The sequence below is a fragment of the Apodemus sylvaticus genome, chromosome 3, assembly GCF_947179515.1.
Source record: "Apodemus sylvaticus chromosome 3, mApoSyl1.1, whole genome shotgun sequence".
Classification (NCBI taxonomy): domain Eukaryota; kingdom Metazoa; phylum Chordata; class Mammalia; order Rodentia; family Muridae; genus Apodemus; species Apodemus sylvaticus.
This window is the reverse complement of record NC_067474.1, coordinates 112703187-112725664: the sequence shown is the minus strand read 5'-3', so window position 1 is coordinate 112725664 and position 22478 is coordinate 112703187. Positions and strand designations below refer to the sequence as shown.

The following is a 22478-nucleotide window of genomic DNA, read 5'->3' as shown; positions in this document are numbered from 1 at the left end:
ATTGTTTGCAAATTCGGGAGATAATAGCACCTTGGTTTCGGTTTAGATTTCTAAGCTGAAAGCCTTTTGAGAGCTCCTCTTCTTGTCACCACAACTCATTCTATCCTCAGCTGAAAATGCTCCTTGTCCTTTTGCACCAGATCAATGGTATTGATGGGAGGTGGTCGTTCATGCTGTCAATCAGGGAAATGTGATCTGATGGGGTCCCAGTGCAGTGAGATAAGGAAGGAGCTCCAAACCAGCTCAGGACCACAGCATCTGAATGAGATCAATGCTTCCCACCCGTACTGTCCCCATCCTGAGGCACAGCACCCTAACTGTCACCATTAATAATGTAGAAGGAGCTGATTAACTTAAGTGCTCTCTGCTGGGTAAGCACAGAGAGATCTGCTGGGCAGAAAAGAACAGAATGCCATTTTTATTTTTCATGTGGACACGCGCTCACTTTCCATTCCTCTCTTGTAACAATTACTGTACCAGCCACTCTGATGGAGTCAATAAATTGATCGGGGTCTTGACGCAGCAGCAGCAGCAGCAGCAGCAGCAGCAGCAGCAGCAGCAGCAGCAGCAGCAGAGCAGGCTAATCTGATGCACCATTATCTGCCCAGAGAGTATGGGGTGGAGCACACCCAGGGTACAGAGAGCCAAAATGGCATGAGTAGGTAAAGGAGAACCTGTTTGTCCTAGGTGGGACAATCTCCACAGGCCACTTCTGGGACAGTAGGACGCCTATGTGGCAGGTGTGCTGCGTGTGTTGGGAAAGGACCGAAGAAAAACCAAGCAAAAAACCAGCCTTCAGCTTGGTTAAAGGATGCAGCCTAAGTAATACCATATGCACCACTTATTTGGGTCCCTGTGGAGCTTCCGTCACTCACGCGATCTGCAATTCAATGAGGATCACCACCCCATTAGGACTAATCATGTCAGCCCTGCTATCTGACAAAACAAACATCCAGAAACTGCCCTCCCAGCTTCACAACTTGCTTTTGCACTGAGATTCTGTTCCTTCCCTCACCAGGCATAACGTTTAATTGTTTTTTAATGTGGAATTATACACAGAGACTCTCCACTGCATCTCTTGATAGATTTATTCTTAGACTCAATAACTGATGCTGTAGGTTCAGTTTCAACTGGCTCCTTGGGAAGATACTAAGCATGTTCTTAATAAATAGTATCATTCTGGTGGCCAATGAGAGCACATTTCACGGAAAGTTAATGTGGAAGGCTAAACAGGACACTCAGTTCAAGAGCTCTCATGCTGTTAACACTCCTCCATTTCTTCCCATTTACTGACCTTTTGTCTGGAGGAGAATTGAGACCATTCCAGTTTTGCCTCAGAGCCTACCAAACTTCATTTTAAGAAGAGTGAGTGGTAGAGACTGGGCTTTCTCATTCCACTTAAATTAAATCTGTATGCCACACCAATGGGAGGAAGGAGGGAATAACTTCATGACTTTGTCAAAATGTGACTTCTGAGGATCAGGAGGCTAAACAGAATCACCATGATAAATCAACTCATATCTGCCTCCTTCCAAAGCCTGGATTTTCTTGACTCTTTCCTCCTGAAAAGGTGAAAATTCAAGACCATATGTCTTCACATGCAATGTCTGCCTGCAAATTCCATGCCTAGTGGGAAATCACACCAAGCAAGGCCAAGGGCTCTTCCTGCTGAGATCCCTCTATGCCTTTTGTGTCTTAATGTTCTACAAAATAAAGTTCAAGAATCTCTCCCCTAGATCCAGGTACATGTACATCCATGACTAGAACCTGTTTTAAACTCCAGACTCACAGTCCAGCATTCTCAGTTGCTGACTTTATATGACAGGTCACATACTATTCTCTACCCACAATCTAACTTCTCCTTGGTACACATGATCCTGAGTCTGCAACGGGGAACACTTTTACCATGAATACTTCTATAAAACTAGCTCTGTCATCGCCTCTGATGTATACTCCCCCGCTCCACAGTTTCCCTCCAGAGCTCTTCCTGCTCTTCTGTCCTACTAATAGACCACACATGTTCCCATGATGTCATTCATCAGACTTTATTGGAATTTGTTTACTTCCCCCACCAGAAGTCTGCAAGTTTTGGGTGGTGGTTTGATTACATATACCCAAGCCCTCTTAGCTCAATATGGTATGAGGAATACAGTAGGTTCTCAATAAATCTTGACTTCCCTCATCTCCTTAAGATCCATTACTTGGGTGATGAGTGGGAGAGATGAGCTGGGCAGGCAGGCACTCTGACTCATGGCCCAATGCATTTCCCACTTTCCCACTATGTACAAGACTGATCTATGGTTGGCCTCATCTCGGGACCTTCCTATAGTACAGTGTTCTTATATTCCTTGTACTTTCCTGTACTACCCTTTCCCTATCCATACATGTAAACACACATGACCAGGCATTAGCAGATGGGGACTATACTGAAGGGTCAAGGCTGTAGGTCATGAGAAATGGTCTTTAGTTCTTCCATTGTTTAAAGCAACAGGAGGCAAGTTGTCTGTCTAGCATGTCTTGAGCACTTCTGACATCATCCAAGGCAGGACCATTAGGACCTGAAGTTGCTCTTATTATGTATTCATGTTCAGACCTGGGAGGAGGAACACACACACACACACACACACACACACACACACACACACACCTACCCACCACAAAGGTAAAGGCCAGTTGTGCTAACCCTGTACAGACACCAGCTTAGAAGTCTTGGAGATCATGAGCCTCTGTGCCTCAGGAGTGAGTGTGGAAAATATCAGGGCAGCAGTAACTCACTTTGGTTCTGCTGGAGGGCCTTTGAGAAAATCTTGATGAAGAGGTTAGGGCAAGGCAGGAACTGTGGACAGTGCTTCAGTGGACAGACCATATTGTGAGAAGAAGAGAGGTCCCTAAATGACAGCATTTTTCCTTCATCTTTGGCACAAACTCGGGAGGGTGGGGGAGGGTACTGAGAGGCTGAGGAGACAGGAAGAGTCAGCGGAAGTCAGCAGCTCTTTGGAGACTCACTTTAGACCAAGGGCTCTGGTTTGGAACTGTGTGTCCTCCAGGCTACCAAAGTCTTGGACTCATTAGCAGCCCTGAGAAGGGCCAGACAAAATCTGGGTCCTCGGGCCTTCCCTCATGTGGGCAGTCATCACTTAGAGTGTAGGAAACTTCTGTGGAATTGGCTCCTGGTCCTGGGCTTTTCCTTGCAAAGGAATGAACTGTAAGGCTCACTGTGCTGTGGCCTCCTGGAGTTCATGCAGCAGGGAGGGGGCCGGGCCCAGCTTCCTGTTCTCCAAGCTCTGTTGACTCAGGCTGAGCAGAGCCCAGTGCTGTTCTTCTATAGAGGAAGCACCTGGCTCAGACTCTGGAAGCTGGGTGAACCCTGGGGGCACAGGAGGGCACTGTGAACAGAACCCCCATGAGCTGAGCCACATGCCCTCTATACAACTTTCTGAGTCCATATTAACCCAGAGAGATGTGTCCTCTATCAGGGGACAGCCCTGTCTACTTCCTGGACCTCAAACAGCAGCTGAAAGAGATGATCATTCTAAACTCTCTCTCTGTCTCTCTCTCTCTGTGTCTGTGTCTTTGACTCTCTCTCTTTTCTTTTTCTGTCTCTATCTCTCTGTCTCTTTGTCTCTCTGTCTCTCTCTCGTGTACACACACACACACACACATACATACACAAACACACACACACACACACACACATACACAAACACACAGTCTCCTTGAGATACAGAAAGGGAGTGAAAGAAAAAAAACTATATGAAACTATACTAGTATTAAGAAAGAAAAGAGGGAACCATCAGAGATAACATGAACCTTTAGTGAGTGGAAAAGGGCAGATTCTGTTAACAGCCTGACCATGACAGACTGCTTCTTTCATGGAATTAATTTTGTTCAGACATAAGAATGTGATCAGATTGGGTGATGGCCCAAGGTTTAAGCCAAACAATACAATCCTATGCTGGCTTTCCCAACATCTAAATATTGGCCTGAAATGGGACTCAGTTTCAGCTAATGAGAGCTAAATAGAAATTTGGTAGCGAGGCACTAAGGTGGAGTCTGGCACCTTTCTCTGCTATTGCTTGAACAATGGAGCATGATATAGGGGTGACGTTTGGAGCTACAGCAGAGATTCTGGGACTGGGGGACCAAGCATGAAGACAGAATGAGGACATTGTATGGATGACAGAGGAGAAAGTTAGAAAGCACATTGGGTTCCTGCTGGAGTCCTACAACAGCAGAAACAATGACAACCACAACAGCTTTCTTGTGTTTTTAGAAAAATAACCTTGATTAGCTTAAGCAATACTTAACTGGCTTTTCTCCTAGTAAGTAGACACTATTACTGACTCCGTCAAATAGATACGGAAGCCGAATTTCAAAGGAACATAGGCAGGATGTAGAAACAGGTCATTCCCATTCCAAAGCTAATGGCTTTGTGCCTGTTCTTCTGTGAAATCAGACTAGAGTGTCAAAGACATGTCCCTTATCCCAGAACCTCCACTGACAGAGGCATTCCTCGTCCCCTCAAACTGTCATGGAAGTGTCGCTTACCCCTGCCTATGGTCTGTAGTCCCACTTTTAAAATCTGTGAGTCATGGATATGGAGCTGTGAAACTGAACATGGGGTTTTAAAAATACTGGAAACAGTAAATAGGACGCTTCTAGACATGCAATGACAAGAAATTAATTAAAAGCCAAGTGAGTAATGAGTCTGGGGTGTTTGGGCAGCACTGGCCCATGCTGCACTGCTGGGCATCTTTGCAGGCTTGCACAGGGTGTGATGTGTATGCACGATGTGCATGCATTGCCACACTGCAGTACCAGCTCACACTACTTGAAACACCTCAGGTCGGAGTGAGATTATTGCAGGTTATGAATTGTAGTGTTTTTATTAATCATGCAAAGCTTTCTGCTCTTACAGAAACATAATGATTTCATTATGGAGAACAAAGACTTTAAATATTTTCCTGCCAGTGTTCCAACTGTCAGCATACTAGCATCAAATTAGTATATCTTTGGGTTATGTTAGAACATTTAATTAAAAGTTTTTTGTGTTGTTGACTTGAGTTTCATTGAACATTTGTTAAGTGAGTTTTCCTTTGTATATGGATAGAATTTCCAACAATTTCTGAATTTGCTCTAAACCTCCTTCTGCCATTTTGCTAATAAGTACTTATTAGAAGCAATATTGATATTTTAAAACCAGAACATTGATCATCTCTGAAAAAGTTAAAGATTGTCTACATCCTGCAGAATCTGTGATTGCATCCATTTCATTAGTATGCAAACCTGCTGAAATCTTTAATAGATCATAAATCATATGTATACTGAAAATTATTTTATAATACATTTCTCTATGATTTATTATAAGTAAATGCTTGATTTGAACACCTGCTTTATATACCTACAATATACCTATAACCCTGAGGTCATGTAGAATCTGCTCTTGTGGAAAGGGTGTGAGAAGCACTGAGCCATGGTGGAGCACTGCTTGGCAAGGCAGAGCCCCTCTCTTAAGCCTTTCTCTAATTTTCCATTCTCCCACACTTAACAGACATTATGTTTTAATATTTTCTTCTTCCTTGGTAAATGTGTGTGTGTGTGTGTGTGTGAAATCATCTCTTAATCATTCCACTATCCTTTGCTGCTTTCATGTTGGGGGAAAGGGGGCAGCAATATTTACCAGACATTGACCTTGTCTGGTGTCATGCACGGTCCATACCATAATTCTTAGAATAATCACCAAATTGTATTAGCTAAAATTCACCCTCCATCTTTATATTTTGGAGACAGGTGCCACACCATTTCTAGGATGCTGGAATTATAAGCATGTAGCAAGCTCTGGAGTCCCAAATATTTTGGAGCATAGCTATAGTCCAAACAAAATGCAAAATAAAACAAAAATCAAAAACAAATGATCAAAGGTAATGGGTGGGCAGGCACAGAAGAACTGAGGAAAAAGCAGGAGAGCACGTCCTTTGCCTTTCTTCAAAGTGCTACCAAATTGAAACTTGAAAAATGAAGTTTCCATTGGTTGAAAAGATGTTAAAGGGAGTCACCTAGCTTGCCAGGGAGTTAGCTGACAGGCAACATTACAGCTCAAGCTCCTCTGAGTCCTTGCTGAATAGAAAACACGGCTTTGTGTCCTGGCTCTACAACCTTGGTAATGTGCTTTGAGAAAATCACTTTCCCTCTTTGAATTAGTTTTCTATGTTTTTAAACTGTAGGACAGGGTTAACAACAATAGATCTTTTCTAAGGAATGCTTTTAAGGTCAAATGAGAGTATATATACATATGTTTATGTATATATCATATATTTATAAATAGTATATACTAATATATAGCATATATGTCTATATAAGCACTTTTGTACATATATTTATACTTATAAATATACTTTATGTTTTATATATATTATAAATATAAATATAAATATAAATATAAATATAAATATAAATATATATAATGATATATAAATATGTACACATTTATATATATCTAAGCATAATATATACATAATACACACACACACACACACACACACACATTAAAACTTCAGGCAAGAAACCAGTCTATAAAAATGGAATTACTGAGGAAAAAAGAGAGAAAATGCCATGGCCACCTCCAAAGTTACACACTTGGCTCCTAAGTGATGGAACAAATTCCTAGTCAAGATCTGAAATGAAAACCCACACCTGTAGCCGTCGTGGTCGTGGTCGTGGTCGTGGGGTTGTGCTAGAGACTGCCCTTTCATATGGAAGCTGGCAAACATTCCAGGCAGCGTTTTTTTCCCCAGGCAGGATGAGAAAACATACAGAGTAGACCCCATAGTGATCAGGCTAAAGGGCCTCAACAAGTTCAGCATCACTTTCAATGAGCCCAGAAAGAATGGGGCCGATATCAAACCAGCTTAGGAGAAAATAGTCTGTAAGGTTTCACTATGTGTAACCAGGTGATCAGATGGTATTTGGTAAACAGACTAGTTAGGAGGAAACCGTGTTAAACCTTGGCCCCCTCAGCATCTTGGTGCGGGTTCTCTCTCTCTGTAGTGTGCCCAGTGGTAATAAATGCCAGCTGCAGAATCGTAAGGAGCACGGGCCTCAGACTTGGTGCATTGAGTGTTTAATACAGAATACCAACTTAGCCAATCAATAACTTCTCAAAAGTCAGGAGCAGAAGAGATTTTTATCAGCTGTTCCTCTTCAGTCAGCTTAAGAAAATGCTCAAATCCACCTGCAGGGTGGGACAGGACTGGGCACCATGTTACTCTCTAAGAGAAATCTGTGTTCTTTTGGGGTCTCTCCAGCAGAGTCTTAGTTTAACTTCTGTGTTGTACTTCTCTTCAGTGGCCAGGAAGTCATGTGGGAGGGATCAAGGCAGTAGGCTTGAGCTCATGGGAATAAGTCTCACAGAGCTTCAGGCAAAGCAAGGACTCCATGCCTGGAGGGGACATTTCTCAGAGAGGAGGGGGAGGGGGTTCCTGGCTGGTATGTTTTTTGGCAGGTAAGCATTCTAACTGTATCTGCTTGGTCTGGGGAAGTTAGAGTTGCATTACTCCCATCACCTGATTGGCAAGCATTAAAAGTGTGTGTGTGTGTGTGTGTGTGTGTGTGTGTGTTGTTTGTGTTTAGATATAATGTACAAGAAAAATATCATCAGACTAAAGTTAGATGAGGACAGAAAAACAACCCATTTTCTCTTGCTTCTTCTAGTCTTTGGAATATTCTTCCAACCATTCTGTGATGTTGAAGCCTCTTAGCCTAATCACCATGGCTTTTATTTGTTTAATTTTTTCTTCTGAGAGTGGTACTTTTGTAGCACAGGCCAGCTCAGAACTCTCTATGTAGCCCAAACAAGACTGAACTTCATGATCCTCCTGCCTCAGCCTCCCAAGTGCCAGGATTACGCCTAGCCACGCTACACTATTAACGTCATGACTAATGTCAGTACTATTGTTTCTTTATGTCTGTTTCTTCTACTGAACTCTCTAGCACTTCAGGACAGTTGGAATTCTTGTATTCTTTAGGCACTGAAGAATATAGTAAGCAATAAAACAAAGACTGAAGTGGTTGAAATTGTCAAGAGGTTTGCAGATTCCTTACATGGTGGCTTCTCAGCCAGACCTCAGGAACATGACTCCAAGATTGGAAGCTGACCGAGAACCTCCCCAGTTTACATGCTCCACTTTCTCTCTGGATACCTATCCAAGGTGTCGGAGTGGGTGCTGTGAGCAACAGATAAAGCAATGGGTGCCACTTCCTCGGTTTGCCCCAGGGAGACCTTTCAGGGTAAGTGTGAGGCTCAGTCATATGCTGTGAACTGGAGCTGAGGTGGCCACACTGTAGGTGGTATGTAAGGTGAGGTAGCTAAGATTTATTTAGCAGAAGTTACAGCAAATCAAATCGGGATCATACTGAGCTCAGTCAGTCTCCTAGGGAATAACATTTCAGATGCCACAGCTCCATTGATGCGGAATGGTGATAGGTCTGATGGTGGAGAGCAAATGCTTGCTTTCAATAGTGTTAGAATTCACTTTTCATTGTAAAGATTGTGTCCTCATCAAAGTTCTGTAGGTCAAACATTTTATTTGAATGTTTGGATTCAACTAGAACCTGAATCAAAATGAGCTTTCTTCTCTGTCCTCTTGTGTGAGAACAGGTATTCATATTTATTGACCCTGTTGTGAAATGTGACCTCTTTTGCTCTAAGTAAATGCCTGTTCATAAAGGTTCTTGTTTTCAGAGATCAGATTATATCAGGGGATGCAGCTACAATAGCCCCCAGGTTTCTGTCTGAAGTGTGGCAGGGTCTGTATCATTCAGGGCTGAGTAGGGCACATCAACAGTGTACAAAGAGAATAAACACTCAAGGACTTTTTCATGAGGTCACATCACACATGGTGCACTGCTGGAGAAGAGTGTCAGGGTGTAGTGAGAGTTTATCAGAACAGGTGGACTTTTCAGAGTCCACAGGGAACTGGGCACATCTCTTAGGAAGAGCAGCTACGGTGTAGACATGGATGGGAGCAGAGGAAGCAAGCAGAAGAGCCAGGCAGAAGAAGGCAGATCCAGAACCAGAAGCCAGGACATGATGGAGGGAGTGTGGATGGAAATGGGTTCCTAGGGGTGTAAGAGGATACATCTATCCCTCAACAACAGGACAATTCTCTGGAGAAAACAACAGACTGGCAGTGAAGGAGGGGTGGGAGTGGGAGGGAGAACAGCTTTCAATTACCCATGATATCTTTCCCTACCAATCACTGCAGATGATGAATAGGTGTAATAAAAGCCAATATTCAATGTTTTCAATTTACATGGAAAGAAGGGGCCATAATACATTGTTGCACAGAAGAGGCGGCAGGTTACTACACAATGGATGTAATCTGACCCTGTGTTGGCAATATACTCGAATGTGTAGCAACAGCCAGGGTGGGTTTATATAGAAACGTTAACACTGAGACTCCTGGTGAATATTAATATTTTTCTCATCTGCATTTCCCACAATTAACAAGCATCATGACTGAATAAGATAAAGTCACTGCTTAAAAGCAGGTTTCCTCTTTTGTGATGGGCTTATGTAACTTAACATAACGTGATCTAGATTCATCCATATGTGGCAAGTATTGGGATGTCCTTCATTTTTAACAATGGCCACTGTTCTGCTGTGTGTGTAAATTGTATTTTAAGATAAATGATTTCAAAGCAATTATGCAACTTCAAACTCATCAGGAAAATCTCAGAATTAGAAGGTATGTGGCAATAAGCAATCAAACAGAAGAACAATCCTCTATTGGGCAGCATAAGGAGTGCTGAGAGAATTCTACCAGGAAGTAGGTTCTGGGGAAAGGAAGGACCGTTTCATCTCACATCTGCTTATGGGCTTCAGTCAGGATTTCTTCTGTTTTATTCTGAGACAGGATCTCATCTCCCATCCAAGGTTGGTCTGGAACTTTCAATCTTCCTGCCTCATCCTCCCAAGTGCTGGATCACAGGCATGGGCTAACATCCTTGGCTCTGATGCATTTATAAAGTCAAACATCTGTCTAGGTAACTCCAACGTTTACTCATGCAGAGGCAGAGAGCAAATCAAGTGTCTATATGGGGGACTCTTTACTAGATCAGCAGCAGAGAACAAATTTCTGATACCTTTAACATTTTTCCTAAATTTCAACCAATATCAATTGCATGCCTTACAGCAAAGCTAACAACAACCACAAGCTTGGTTAGGAAATGAAGAATGTGCAGCTGTTTGAATAAAATTTAAAACTTCCCGTGAGCCAAGTCCACTGGCACAGGCTTATAAGCACATCTACTTCGGAGACTGAGACAGGAAGATCATGAGTTCAAGGCCCATTTGAACCACTTAGTAAGTTCAAGGCTAGCATGGGCAAATTAGTGAGATCATATCTCAAAAGAGGACTCGGGATCAGTGTTAGAACCTAGCGCCTGTGAGTTAATCCTAGTACCACACACAAGCATGCGTGCACATATGCACATACACATACACAGATGTACACACACACACACATGTGCATGGTCATACACACACACACACACACACACCACACATACACACTCATCTATAAGAAAATATCTTTTCAACTAATGATTTCTCATAAGGGAGCTGTATTCAAAGTATATTAATACTTATCATTTATATCTAATACTTACTTTGAACAGTTTATTCTTAAAAATGATAATAAATCATAAAATAAAAATATTTGGGGGAGATAAATTTTACTTCAAGATATGACTAGATAGGTTCATAGAGGCAGAGAAAAAGAATTCCATTCCTACAGTTTCTCATGAAATAATTAGAAATGACTTTCTTCAAGCCAAATGTGACAGGTGTCACTGTGGTAAGAAACATTTAAGCTATTGTCATCACAATGCCAAATATTTAATGGAAAACAAAAAGAATTCAGTTCTAGGTGCCAATACTAGATCTTTATGACATCATTCATCCAGATGCGTGCAAAATCTGGATTGTTAAGAATTGAAGTTTTTGTGGTCAACACCGTGAAGACTTAGTCTTTGAGTTAAAGAAAGTGCGTATGAAGAAAAAAAAGTAATACTGGAAAAACCACATTTTCATTATAGACAGATAAACAAAGCAGAACACGTACAGTTTAGATGGGGTAAATTAGTTTGTATAAAATACCATGCAAAATACAAACAAGACACTTCAAAGCTGTAGATTTTGGGTTTTCAGTGAATCAATCTGAGCAAACTGAAGCTTTGAAAGAAACAAAACCATCCTGTCTGGAGATATGGGAGACCCGCTGGCTTCCTCACCACTGTGCCTGAACATGGAAGTCCAAAGCACACAGCTAAACACCCATTTTTCAGGATGGGTGTTCTCACGCAATGGTACAACTTCAAACCACCAGGGCAGTATTGGAATATTTGAAGGTGTGGGAAAATAAGTGGAAGAATTTGATGGGAGGGGGGTACTGAGGAGGAATTTTAATCTCAGACACCATGTGCGAGCCAGATTTAGAAGAAACAGCAGAAGTGGGAGATTCAAGAAGAAAGTGAGTCCTCTTCTTGGGCCCTCCCTTTTCTGCTTAGGGCTGGACTTTCTGGGGTGCTGCTTCAGTGTAGGGAGAACCAGAAGCAGGGCTGGAGATAAGCATGGTCAAGCAGAGCCCTGGACGAAAGGAGCAGACTCGGGAAGCTCTTAGCTGTAGATACAAGCTAGGCAGCTGACATTACATGCTAAGCTCATGCACAGAACAACTGGAAGAAAATTTCAAACCATGTCAAGAACCTCAGAGACAAAATCACCTCCTGGTATCAATTATGGAAGTGTATGGTCATATTCTGATTAGGAAATCAAAGAGTAGGCCAAACGTGGACCTAAGTCTCTCTCATGAAGCTCTGCTCATAGGCCTTGGGGCCCAGAGCGTTGCTTCATCTCAACTCACAGCAGGCACTTTAAACCTGTGTTAGAAGAGCCCTTCTTAGCCTATACAAACCCCAAAGCATCTTTCTCCTGTGCTCAGCCAGCTCTCGGTGTTCTGCATCCTATTTTCAATCAGCCACTTCAGTGTGACTTTCTGCTTAGCACCACCCAGTTACAGCACCCTAGTTTCCCATTGGTCACCTGCTTGGACCTAACACTAGGAACTTAATAAAGAGCTTAGAAACATTTTGTCCCTGCTCCAGGCCCCATCTTTTGGAAAGTTTACCAGTTTCCCGGGGCCATAAAATGAGAGGAGTGGCTGGTCTCCCAGTGGCTGCTTCGATACCATGGAAAACAGGTTCTGTGGGGGAGCAAGTCCATCTGCTTATAGCTATAGAGCCATGGCTGTCACAAAGAGGGAACACACACTGCCCAGCCTAGCAACCTTAATTTGCCATGGCAAAAGCAGTCTGGCCCAGAAGCTCTCCTCTCCTACCCCAATACCATAAGCGAGGATCCCAGGGATGTTGTTTATGGTTCCTAAGAACACAGAGAGAACATGGCTTATGGGGCTGCGAGGGATGGGAAGGGAACTGGAGAGAGCTGGGGCATGTGTGACTTGCTGTGCCCCAAGACACATCAAACTGCACCTGATGAATAAAACAAGCTGCACCACATACAGAAAAGATGAGAGCGGCCCACCTGTGTCTGTTGAGGGATATTTACAAAGCTTGGATCCCGTGGTCCAACACTGACGAATCGGTTTGCGGGGGAGGTGCTGGGTGTCGAGTAGGCTGTGAAGGGAAGGGACACATGCGTTCAGGAAGCAGCACGAGATTGCACACACAAACAACACCAAAACACACAGTCTCCGAGCCTACGCAGCTGATTAATGCAAACACTGGAGCTAGCAAAAGGATCTGGCTAGCAAAGGGAGGGGCGGGCAGGGATTGGCTCCCAGGGACCACTGGGGGTTAAATGGCATCCAACTGGTGCTTAGCAGAGTTGTTTTCTCCTTCTGTCATTCACATTAGAACATGCAGGACATTTGCAAGGTATACTCTGTATGTTAAACATGAATTCTGGGGTAGAGAGAGAGAAAGACTCCCGGGCGTAGGGGGGAAGAATGGGGTAGGAAGTAGAGGAACACAGATCATTTTACAGCCATGCTCTCTCATCGACTATGCTTGGAAGAGTCACACACCAGTTCCAGGCCTCCACAGGTAGAGAGGGAAGAGGGGTCTTAAGGAAGGAATGAAGGGGTTCTCCAGGAAGGGGGTGAAAACCCAGCTAGAGCAAGCAGTCTTTATAGGCAGGCCCAGCAGAGTGTGTAGAAACTTTACGAAGCTCAGGTGCGCTTAAAACCATTTGTCCCTTCCCAGGACCCTTCTGCAGAAGATAAACCGAACTGTCATGCTGGGGCCTTGGTTACCACTTTAGAGTTAGTTCACTCTCCTCACTGGAGATGGGAGCTTTGCCCTTTTGTGTTTAGGAGTTCCTTGGCTAGGGAAAAGAAAATCAGGGGCTTTTCTTGAGCTTCAAGCCCAAATATATGTTTAAGGTAGGTGTTCCCCAAACTCACTTTACCACAAACTCCAAAAATTTAGTTTACATTCTTTCTCTGTTCTAGAATCTCTAGATTGTTATTTATGACTTTCATTTAATATTCTCTCTCTCTCTCTCTCTCTCTCTCTCTCTCTCTGTGTGTGTGTGTGTGTGTGTGTGTGTGTGTGTATAAATATGTACATGTGAATGCTATCACCTAAGGAATTCAGAAGAGGGTATCAGATTTCCCTGGAATGGGGGCTACCGGCGGCTGTGAACTGCTTGACATCGGTGCTGTGGATAAAACTGGGATCCTTTGTAAGAGCAACAGTACCTGTCTTTAACTGATGAGCTAGCCTAAAAAATTTAAATTATAAAAGACTTTTTAAAAACTAACTCTAGATGCACACTGTCTAACGAAAACAAAGATAGCTCAGAATTTCTGGCGGGGGCAATTGTGTCCTTACTGAGGTCACCAGTTTCTCCTTGAGTTCTCATGTTACAGGAGGGTGCTCCTGCTTCTTATTCAAGCCTGCATAAGGAGGTAATTCCTACCAATGTGGCCCAAGTCCTGTTGGTTAGGATGGTGGCAAGAGACGAGCCTTTCAGCCAGGTCTGTGGTGGTCACACGGTATAGCTGTGACCCAGTTAAACTGTTGAGTACAAGATGAACCCCAGGGCCCTCTGAGGTCAGGGTAGGATTGTTGTAGGTGCCTTCATCCACTAATGCTCTATGTCATACTGCCTAATCTTGGGTATCTTCCCATTTCCTCCAGGTTACCCTCTACACAGTTTGGGTTGAGAGTGAAGTCTACATTCAGCCATTACACCAGGCAAGTTTGCATTTCTTTTACCTTTTAGCCTATGGCTTTACTTTAATAAATGCTAGGAAATATCAAAGGAGATCTGTGTATTGACAATGCGGACTCTAGTTACCTGGCAGTATAGTTACTTGCTTCTAGGACACAAGAAGAACAGAGGAGAGAGACAGGAGGATGGTATTGCTGAAGTGATCTGTTGGACCCATTAGGCCAGGGGAAAGTATTCCCTTCTTTTGTGAATAGGCAGGTGGTTTGCACAGGTACAGAAGTACATGGAGGTATGTCTGGGCTCTGCAGCTATGGGACCCATGCTCCTACTGCAGCAGGAGCCCTTAGTCTGATGGTCCTGGGGGAACAGTATGCACTGGACAGATGCTTAGCATAGGCACACAACAACATTTCTGAAGATGTTTCTGTCACACCGGTGACATCCCCAACAAGCACACTAACTGACCACAGCATGCATGTTACTAGGGTGCCTATGTGTGCTTTGTTACATTGCTTGCAACAAAGTGGTGTTTGTTAGAAAGGCCTTTTATTATGTCCCATTACCTAATCTGACTTAGCTTAAATGTTGACATTATTATTTCTAACTTGTTTTCTCCTTCCATCATCTAAATTAGTGCTTCTGGGACATTTACAAAGTAAACTTTCTGTGCCCTACACGAGCTCCAGGGTAGAGAGATAGAGCCTGGCCTTAGTGACTCAGAAAAAAGAATGAGGTAGGACAAATTAGCTACCCAGAATTACCAGGAAAGGAATCACTGTTTATTTCCCTTTGTTTAGACAAATCACAGCCTAGTTTTCAGAACAACCCAGAATGCCCTCAATGCTCCAAAGGGCTCCTCAAACACCAAAGCTTATTCTGTGTATTAAACAAACAAACAAAAAGGCAGTGGTGGTGAGAGAGGTGGTAGTGTGTTCATACTCACTTACCCTGGGGTAAATGGATGCCCAAGCTGTACTCCTATACCTAGGAAAGAGGATTCTACAGAAAGGTGCCTTCTGGGCATATTTACAGACAAAGAAAACAGCAAGGGAAGGATGGAAGATGGGAAGGAAAACAGGAAGGAGGGAGGGAGGGACGCAGGGAAAGAGTCTGATGCCTTTTCTATATAATAGCTACAGCAGGCAGAAACTCAACTGTACTAGGATGTTAGTTCCTGAAAAGATATGACGGAAGATGAATTTTATTTCCCTCAATGAAACCAAGAAATCAGGGACTTGTATTACTGAGCAGAACCTCAGCTTAAAAACAAATAAGTATATGTCACAGTAAATCAATTATCAAACACTCAAACAAGAGTTTGCAAAATGAACAGAACATCAGGGCAAGATGGGCAGAGTGGACGTTAACAACACACAACTGGGTCATGCTGCTGCCATAGAAAACTCATAGCTTTCTTCATGGTTTCTGGCTTATTGAAAAGACCAATAGTCAGACACCGTTGGAAGAGTTTTGGGAAACTATGAATCCTGAAAAATAGATTTTGAGGGATTGCTATAGACATCTTGAGACTTCTGAAGGACAGACCCAGAGGTAACTTAAAATAAGATTCTGTAGCTAAAATAAAATCTCTGCAGTTTCCATAAAGACAGTTATTTACTAAAGTCCTTGTTTAAAATCAAATTACTATTCATTTGGCAGTGTCTGTAATTCAGTGTTTACTTTTTGTTTTCAGACATTTTACTGACATCTCCATGGTCTATTTTCTCTGGAAGATCATGGAAGAGTGTCTTCTTAGAAGCTGCCTCCAGCTCTTTTTGAACTATCTGATGATATTTCCTCCTTTATCTGGTATGATATTTCTTCATATCATCCATGAATCTTAGTTGGGCCTTTACCATAGTTTTAAATACCAAAATTCAATCATGGTTGTTCCCATGCAAACCTCCAGAGTGACATTCTCCTGGGTTCTTCATATGCGTGGCTAACCCCATATTCCTTCGTGGAGGACAGGTACCCTGTTGCCATTGTAAGAGCAAATGGGCAAAGAGGCTTAAAAATCTCTTTGTCTCTCTGTCTCTGTCTCTCTGTCTCTACCTTTCTTTGTTTCTTTGTCTCCTTCCCTCCCTCACTCCCTCCCTCCTTCCCTTCCTCCCTGCCCCCCTCCCCCTCTATCCCTCCTTCCAATATCAGCACAGTTTTACAGAGCCTCTGAGAATGTTGGAAACTGCTGAGCATAAAGTAGAAAACACCCATCAACCCTGCTCTTCACACCTCTGCAGGCCTCCCAGAGGCCTTAGCTCCTAGCTCAGCAAGGGGTACGGACATCCCAGAGGCCTTAGCTCCTAGCTCAGCAAGGGGTACGGACATCCCAGAGGCCTTAGCTCCTAGCTCAGCAAGGGGTACGGATATCCCAGAGGCCTTAGCTCCTAGCTCAGCAAGGGGTACGGACATCCCAGAGGCCTTAGCTCCTAGCTCAGCAATGGGTACAGTAAATAGAGTTACAGTTGGTGTTTGGGCCTCCTTTTCTGAGTAAGAAACAACGAGGGAAACATGCGGAAGCCACAGCATCTCAGATGAATTAGTGTTGACTGCAGCAGCCCCGACACACTGACACTTGCTGATCATCCTGGTAAGAATTGGTAGGTATAATTTTGGATGGAGGTTATCCCTTTCTTCTTGTTGGTAAAGTAAAAATAAGGAAGAAGAAAAGAAAAAGACTAGGAAGAAGATGTTGCTATTAGGACATCTATAGCAAAGTCAATGGATATTTCACAAGAATGAAATCATCCAAATATGGAAAATTAGCAAACTGAATGTGTGCTGCTTCTTTGGAACTAGGCAGGCAGTTTTAAGATGTAGTTTAGCAACTGGAATGTGATAAGGAAGGCAGGAAGAAGAAGAAGAAAGTAGTCTCTTTGTTGGGTCTCTGTAAAGTGTGACTGCCATTGGGCTCCTTGGGCCCCTCTTTGATTGTTAAGATTAGTCTGGATGCTTATGCTTTACCAGGAAGCAGAATGGTGGGTTTCCTCTGGGCTGAGCTGCTTGCTGGGTGATGTTCTGGTGGCTGGGGACAAATAATGCAAGACACCAGGTGAACCTTGAGCTTCTGAGTTTACTTCCAGATGCTCGCATAAACCCTTCTAGGTAGTCCTACTCTCTTCTGGGAAGTGTGGAGACAGATTTGTCTCTTGTTTCATCAAAGACATCAACTCCATGAAAGTGGCGAACACTTTCTTCATTTGCTTAGATCCACCAAGTCTAACCTCTGGCGTCCACTGGAGAGTTAATGTAGACATATGTTCTCTCCCCAAAAGATGATTATCTGCATCCTTGCCATATGTCAGGCTCTGTTCTGCACACTGTTGCATACAAAGGTGACAAAGATACTTGCTATCCTCAGATGTCAGAGTCCACTGAGGGAACTTAAGGGTAGAATATGAGAGTTTAAAAGTTATACAGATAACCTGTGGGCTGTTAAATACAGACAGTGACACCCTGCTAGGGGAACAGGAAGCAGTTTTAGAGGAGGTGAGACAGCTTTGAGATGTGTGAGCCAGTTTCTGGAGACAAGCCACTCCCCAGGAAGCAGCAGAGGCTGCAGAGGGAGGACACAACTGCAGAAGATGTGTTGCCCTTTGCAAAGAGAAGGCTTACTTTGAAAGATTTGAAATCCAAATGTTTGAAAAATGCAGGGGAGAGGCCCATGGAATCAATTTCCTTTTAAAAGGAAGTCATCAGTGATAGCATAAACAAAGAGAATGTATTTTGGTTACTAGCACAACAGTCAAATAAGACACCACTCGGGACCTTTCCCTTCTTATCCCCCACAGCAGTGCACGCCTCTCACATTCCCTCAGTTTCAGAAACTCATTTTGGACCTCCCCCTCAAAACTTCAGTTTCACCTAAAATACCCTTGTGATTTTTTTTTTCCTATCAGTCCAGAGAATGTGCTAGTTATCGGGACAAGGATAACCAAAGCAAGCTTGGGAATACAGCCTTGGAGCCAAGTCTTCAAACAACTGCAATGCTATTAAATGATTCTCAGTGACATCAGCCCATGAAGGATGTTGATAAGTTGCAAACTGAAGCACCTCATTAAATAGTCTCCCAAATCTTTTAACTTCCTGTCTTATTTCATAGTGTGTGGGTGGGGGGAGGAGAGCTAAGGAAACCTCCATTTTAATAGAATACAGAAACTATTAGAAAAGAGATTAGCTAATTTCTAAAGGAATCCATTACTATTGAATTCATTTATGGATTTGAACAGCAGTTTCCTCCAAGGTCACTAGAGATTATTGGAGATATCGGAGACTTCCCTTTTTTTTTTCTTTTCAAATAAATCTATTGGCATGAGCAAGTATGCAGGACATGCATTTGCCTTATTAATATCATATAGCTGGGGACAGCATAGAATATTTTAAGTCCTTTGAAAGGCAGGGACTTTATATAAGTGATCTTATATGAATGAACGGGCATTGTTAGTTCTCGTCTTGTATTTTTGAAATCTAGAGGATAACCATTCCAAATCCCCACAGTTTGGATCATCTCTGTGCACTCAGTTATCTGATTCTATTATCTCTGCAAATCTTCACAAACAAGTTACAATAGAGAAACACAGACCTCGGGGCATGAAATTAGAGTCCTATCACTCATAAGTTATTGCAGAACAACAAATTCACAAGCTTCCTTCCTGGAAAGCTAAAAAATCCTAACATTAATATATTAGCATTACTAACATGTACAATAGCAGTGTGCATGATAGGTCTAATGGCCAACAGCTCGCAAAAGGCACGGAAGGAGTCAAATCAGCCAGATGGCTTTGCTTTTGGAATTTCAAGTTGTACAGAGCCTCCTCAGTGGCTCACAGGATGGTCAGAGGCACAGGTGCAGCATGGATACAAAGAAAGACTTTTAAACTGAAGATGCTATGACCTGACCTTACTAAAATCTGTGTAAAAATGTGGCATGTCCTCACGAGCGTTTCCAGGGCTATTCTACTCAAATTGACCATAACTGTCTTTTTTGGTCATAATTTAAAAGGAGAACAGGTTTGGTTTCAGTTCATCTCTGATGGCTAATCTAAATTCTGTAACTGTCATTTATTTTTGTAGCAGTGCCGTGTGTTGTTCCAATTGATAGGACATATTTATTGATCTAAGGCAAGCATGTGTATGAGTAGACACAGGTGAAAGTTTTATTAAACAGCACAAGGAACAGACCCTGGATTCAGCTGGGGGTTGCTAAAAAAAAAAAAAAAAAAAAGAAGCCTAGATCGATATACTGGCTCATTCTCCCTTGAAAAGCTTCTGCAACCTCTCAGAAGGCTGTGTAACTCTGGGAACCCACTCATGGGAATGTATCTTCAGCAGTCAATGGAAGTACTGATAAAGATTTATGCTCCAAGATGTTCATTACAGTATTGCCTATAAGAGCAACAAACTGGAAACAACTTACAAAGTAATGCCTCATCTAGATAGTAGGGTGTTCTAGAGACATCCGTGTCTTCAAATAGTAATTAATGACATCACAATATGCTTGCAGTAGGAAATAGAATCATCTTACAGAGCTATCATATGTTCATGTACACACCTATATACAAATTAATATGCATATTATACTCAATGAAACTTTTTTTTTAAAGAAGAGGGAGATAGAGAAAAAAAGCAAGAAGTAGAAAATCTGGTTGGAATCTATTTGATTTTTGATTGTTTTGAGACGTGGTCTCCATGTGGAGCACATGCCGGCTTCAAACTAAGAATTCTGCTCTAACCTATTGAGGGCTGCCGTGTTCGGCATGCCCTTTTCAGTGTCTTATAGAAATATGATATTTGTATCCAGTTAATCTCTCCAAATATCTGTATGTAAAGGGGCTAGGCTATTACACATCATTTACCTGTGTAACTGGTAACTCTACCCTTCTGTGACTGCCTAACAGGCTGCCCTTCTGACGGATCAGTCCAGAGTAACGTGTTGAAGATTTTCAGAAAGACAGGAAATCTGGATTCCTTTGTGCTCTGGGAGCAAACATTTGAAGACAAAAAAAAAAAAAAAATGTGCTGTCATTTACCTTGGGCTTCCTGATTCTCAAATTTGAGGGAGAGGGAATTTAATATACCCAGAATGTTTGTTTCTCAACAATCAAAACCATACTCAAACCACTTAAGAGGCAGTGTTATAAAGAGACATCACAATCTGCAAGGGTAAAAATGACATAGATCTTGCAAACATTTGGTAATGTGTCGCAAGAGGAACGTTCCTAAGGCTTGCTTACTAATCCCACTTTCAGAAAGGCAGCCCATAGAGAGGATTAGCCCTGAGGACCAAAATGTGGGTCTAGCCAGAGGCATATGCTGGGTCCTATTCCATAAGGATGCTGAAAACGATGGAAAGGACGTGGATACAGACTGCGCTTAAAAACTGCATTCCTTAACTTGCTTATAAACAAGGTATAACGTTCCAGTTAAAGAAGTGGCACATAGATACTATATTCAGTATGATCAAAACCATTACATACTACATATCTGTCTCCACATGAAATGTATGCATACATACACACTCTGAAAGGATGGGAGGAGAAGTAAGGAGCTGGTGGCAGTTCTTACGGAGGACATACCTTCCTTTTTATATTTTATGCTTTTGAAGTTTCCTAAATGCCATATATTATCTTTAATAAGAAATTCTTAAAACTCACAGGTCAACTCAAAAAGTAAGAAGAAAAAGAAAAAGAAAGCTACAGGCCATGCACACCTGCACTGGCTGTGGTTATTCACAGGGACCCAGCCTTGCACCGCACTCCATCCCCCCTTCGTGCTCCCTCCTCTTAGCTGACCTCAGATGCCTGTGTGCATGGGGCATGCACTCTGGTGCTGAGCCACCCATCCCTGCAGTTCCCGTCTCAGTGTCTTTCCCCTAGCTCTGCGGCCTGTGTGTTTCATCTAATTCAGTGCTATGATTCTTGAAATAATAAAAACATGTTTTTATGGGGTGTTTTAGAACGTTCAAAGGAAAATCACAGTATCACACCTGTCAACATATTATATGTTCTGGCAGAATAGAAAGCACTGGGCTTTGGAGCTCAGGAGAGAGTTTAAATGTTAGCTCGATTTCATTTTCTTTAGGAGAGCTCTCACAATTCCACCTCAAAGTTATAATAACTGTACCTAATGCATTTGGGAAATAACCTACCTGGTGCCTGGACTTTAAGAACCTTTTTTCCCCTTTTCTTTTGCAATTAACTTTTTTTTTTTAAAAAAATTACATTTGTTTAGTGTGTATATCTGTATTTGATTGTGTGTGTGTGTGCGCGCGCATGAGTGCAAGCATGCTTGCATGCCTCAGCACATGTGCAGAATTCAGAGAACAAGTTATAGGAACTATTCTCTCCCTCTGCCACGTGGGTACCATGGCTTAAACTTAAGTTGTCAGGTTTTAGGGCAAATGTCCCTATCCACGGAGTGATCTTTCTGACTGCTTTTTGCAAATATAAATGTTAAAAAATAGACTGTATACAAAACAAAATGCTCTGAAAAAAAGGATAACAAGTTACTATCAAGGATAGTATGTTCCTGGGGTCCCTAAACAATACCTGCTGTGAGTGAAACCTTACACTGAAGTCTCTCAGGAGGGGAAGTATTAGTCTTTATCAAAGATAGCACATCCTACGGTTATGCCCAGGCTTTGAAGGAGTTGGTGAGCAAGACTGCTAGGAGATCATCAGGCAAATACTTCTAAACATTAAGAAATAATTATATTTTATAAACGAGCAAATCAAAATTTAGTATCATTTGTTTCTATCAGTGGAGGCACTCCCAATAGCCCTAGCTCCTTTTTCCAGGAAACTCAGTTCCTGAGTCCTGTCTATCCCAGCTGCAGCATGCAGTGCAGGCCACACCCTTCCGGCCCCTCCTTACTGTATAAGTGGCTCTCAAAGGCTATTCTGTGAGTCTAAATAAGCTTGTCTATATTTAGAGTCCCTGTGCTGAGCAGTTACACAGAAGATATTTGTGTTACCAGCCTCCTATTATAACGGATGCTTCAATGAATACTTTAGACACAGTTTGGTGCATATGTCCAAATATACATGTGTGGCTTACATTTAAGATATCTTAAATGTATATTTAAGACATACACATATGTAAATGCATATGTGTATGATTTTATACAGAAATGTTCAATACTTATAGCATAAATCCTGTATGTAACTTTATACACACACATATACAGTGCTGTTCTGCAAAAAGGCTAAACCATTTATAGTCT

General features: G+C 42.4%; 1 protein-coding gene across 5 annotated transcripts in view; it reads right to left on the bottom strand.

Moving 5' to 3' along the window:
* The window catches only part of Nfia (nuclear factor I A), a 347599-nt gene that overhangs the window by 22896 nt on the left and 302225 nt on the right, over nucleotides 1-22478 (bottom strand). For 4 of the 5 annotated variants that reach the window (XM_052176800.1, XM_052176801.1, XM_052176803.1 and 1 more), the window contains one exon: nucleotides 12605-12696. The exons of the other annotated variant lie outside the window; for it this stretch is intronic. In XM_052176800.1, the coding sequence (XP_052032760.1) occupies nucleotides 12605-12696 (92 nt within the window). The remainder of the gene's footprint in view (nucleotides 1-12604; nucleotides 12697-22478) is intronic. 5 annotated transcript variants of the gene reach the window in all.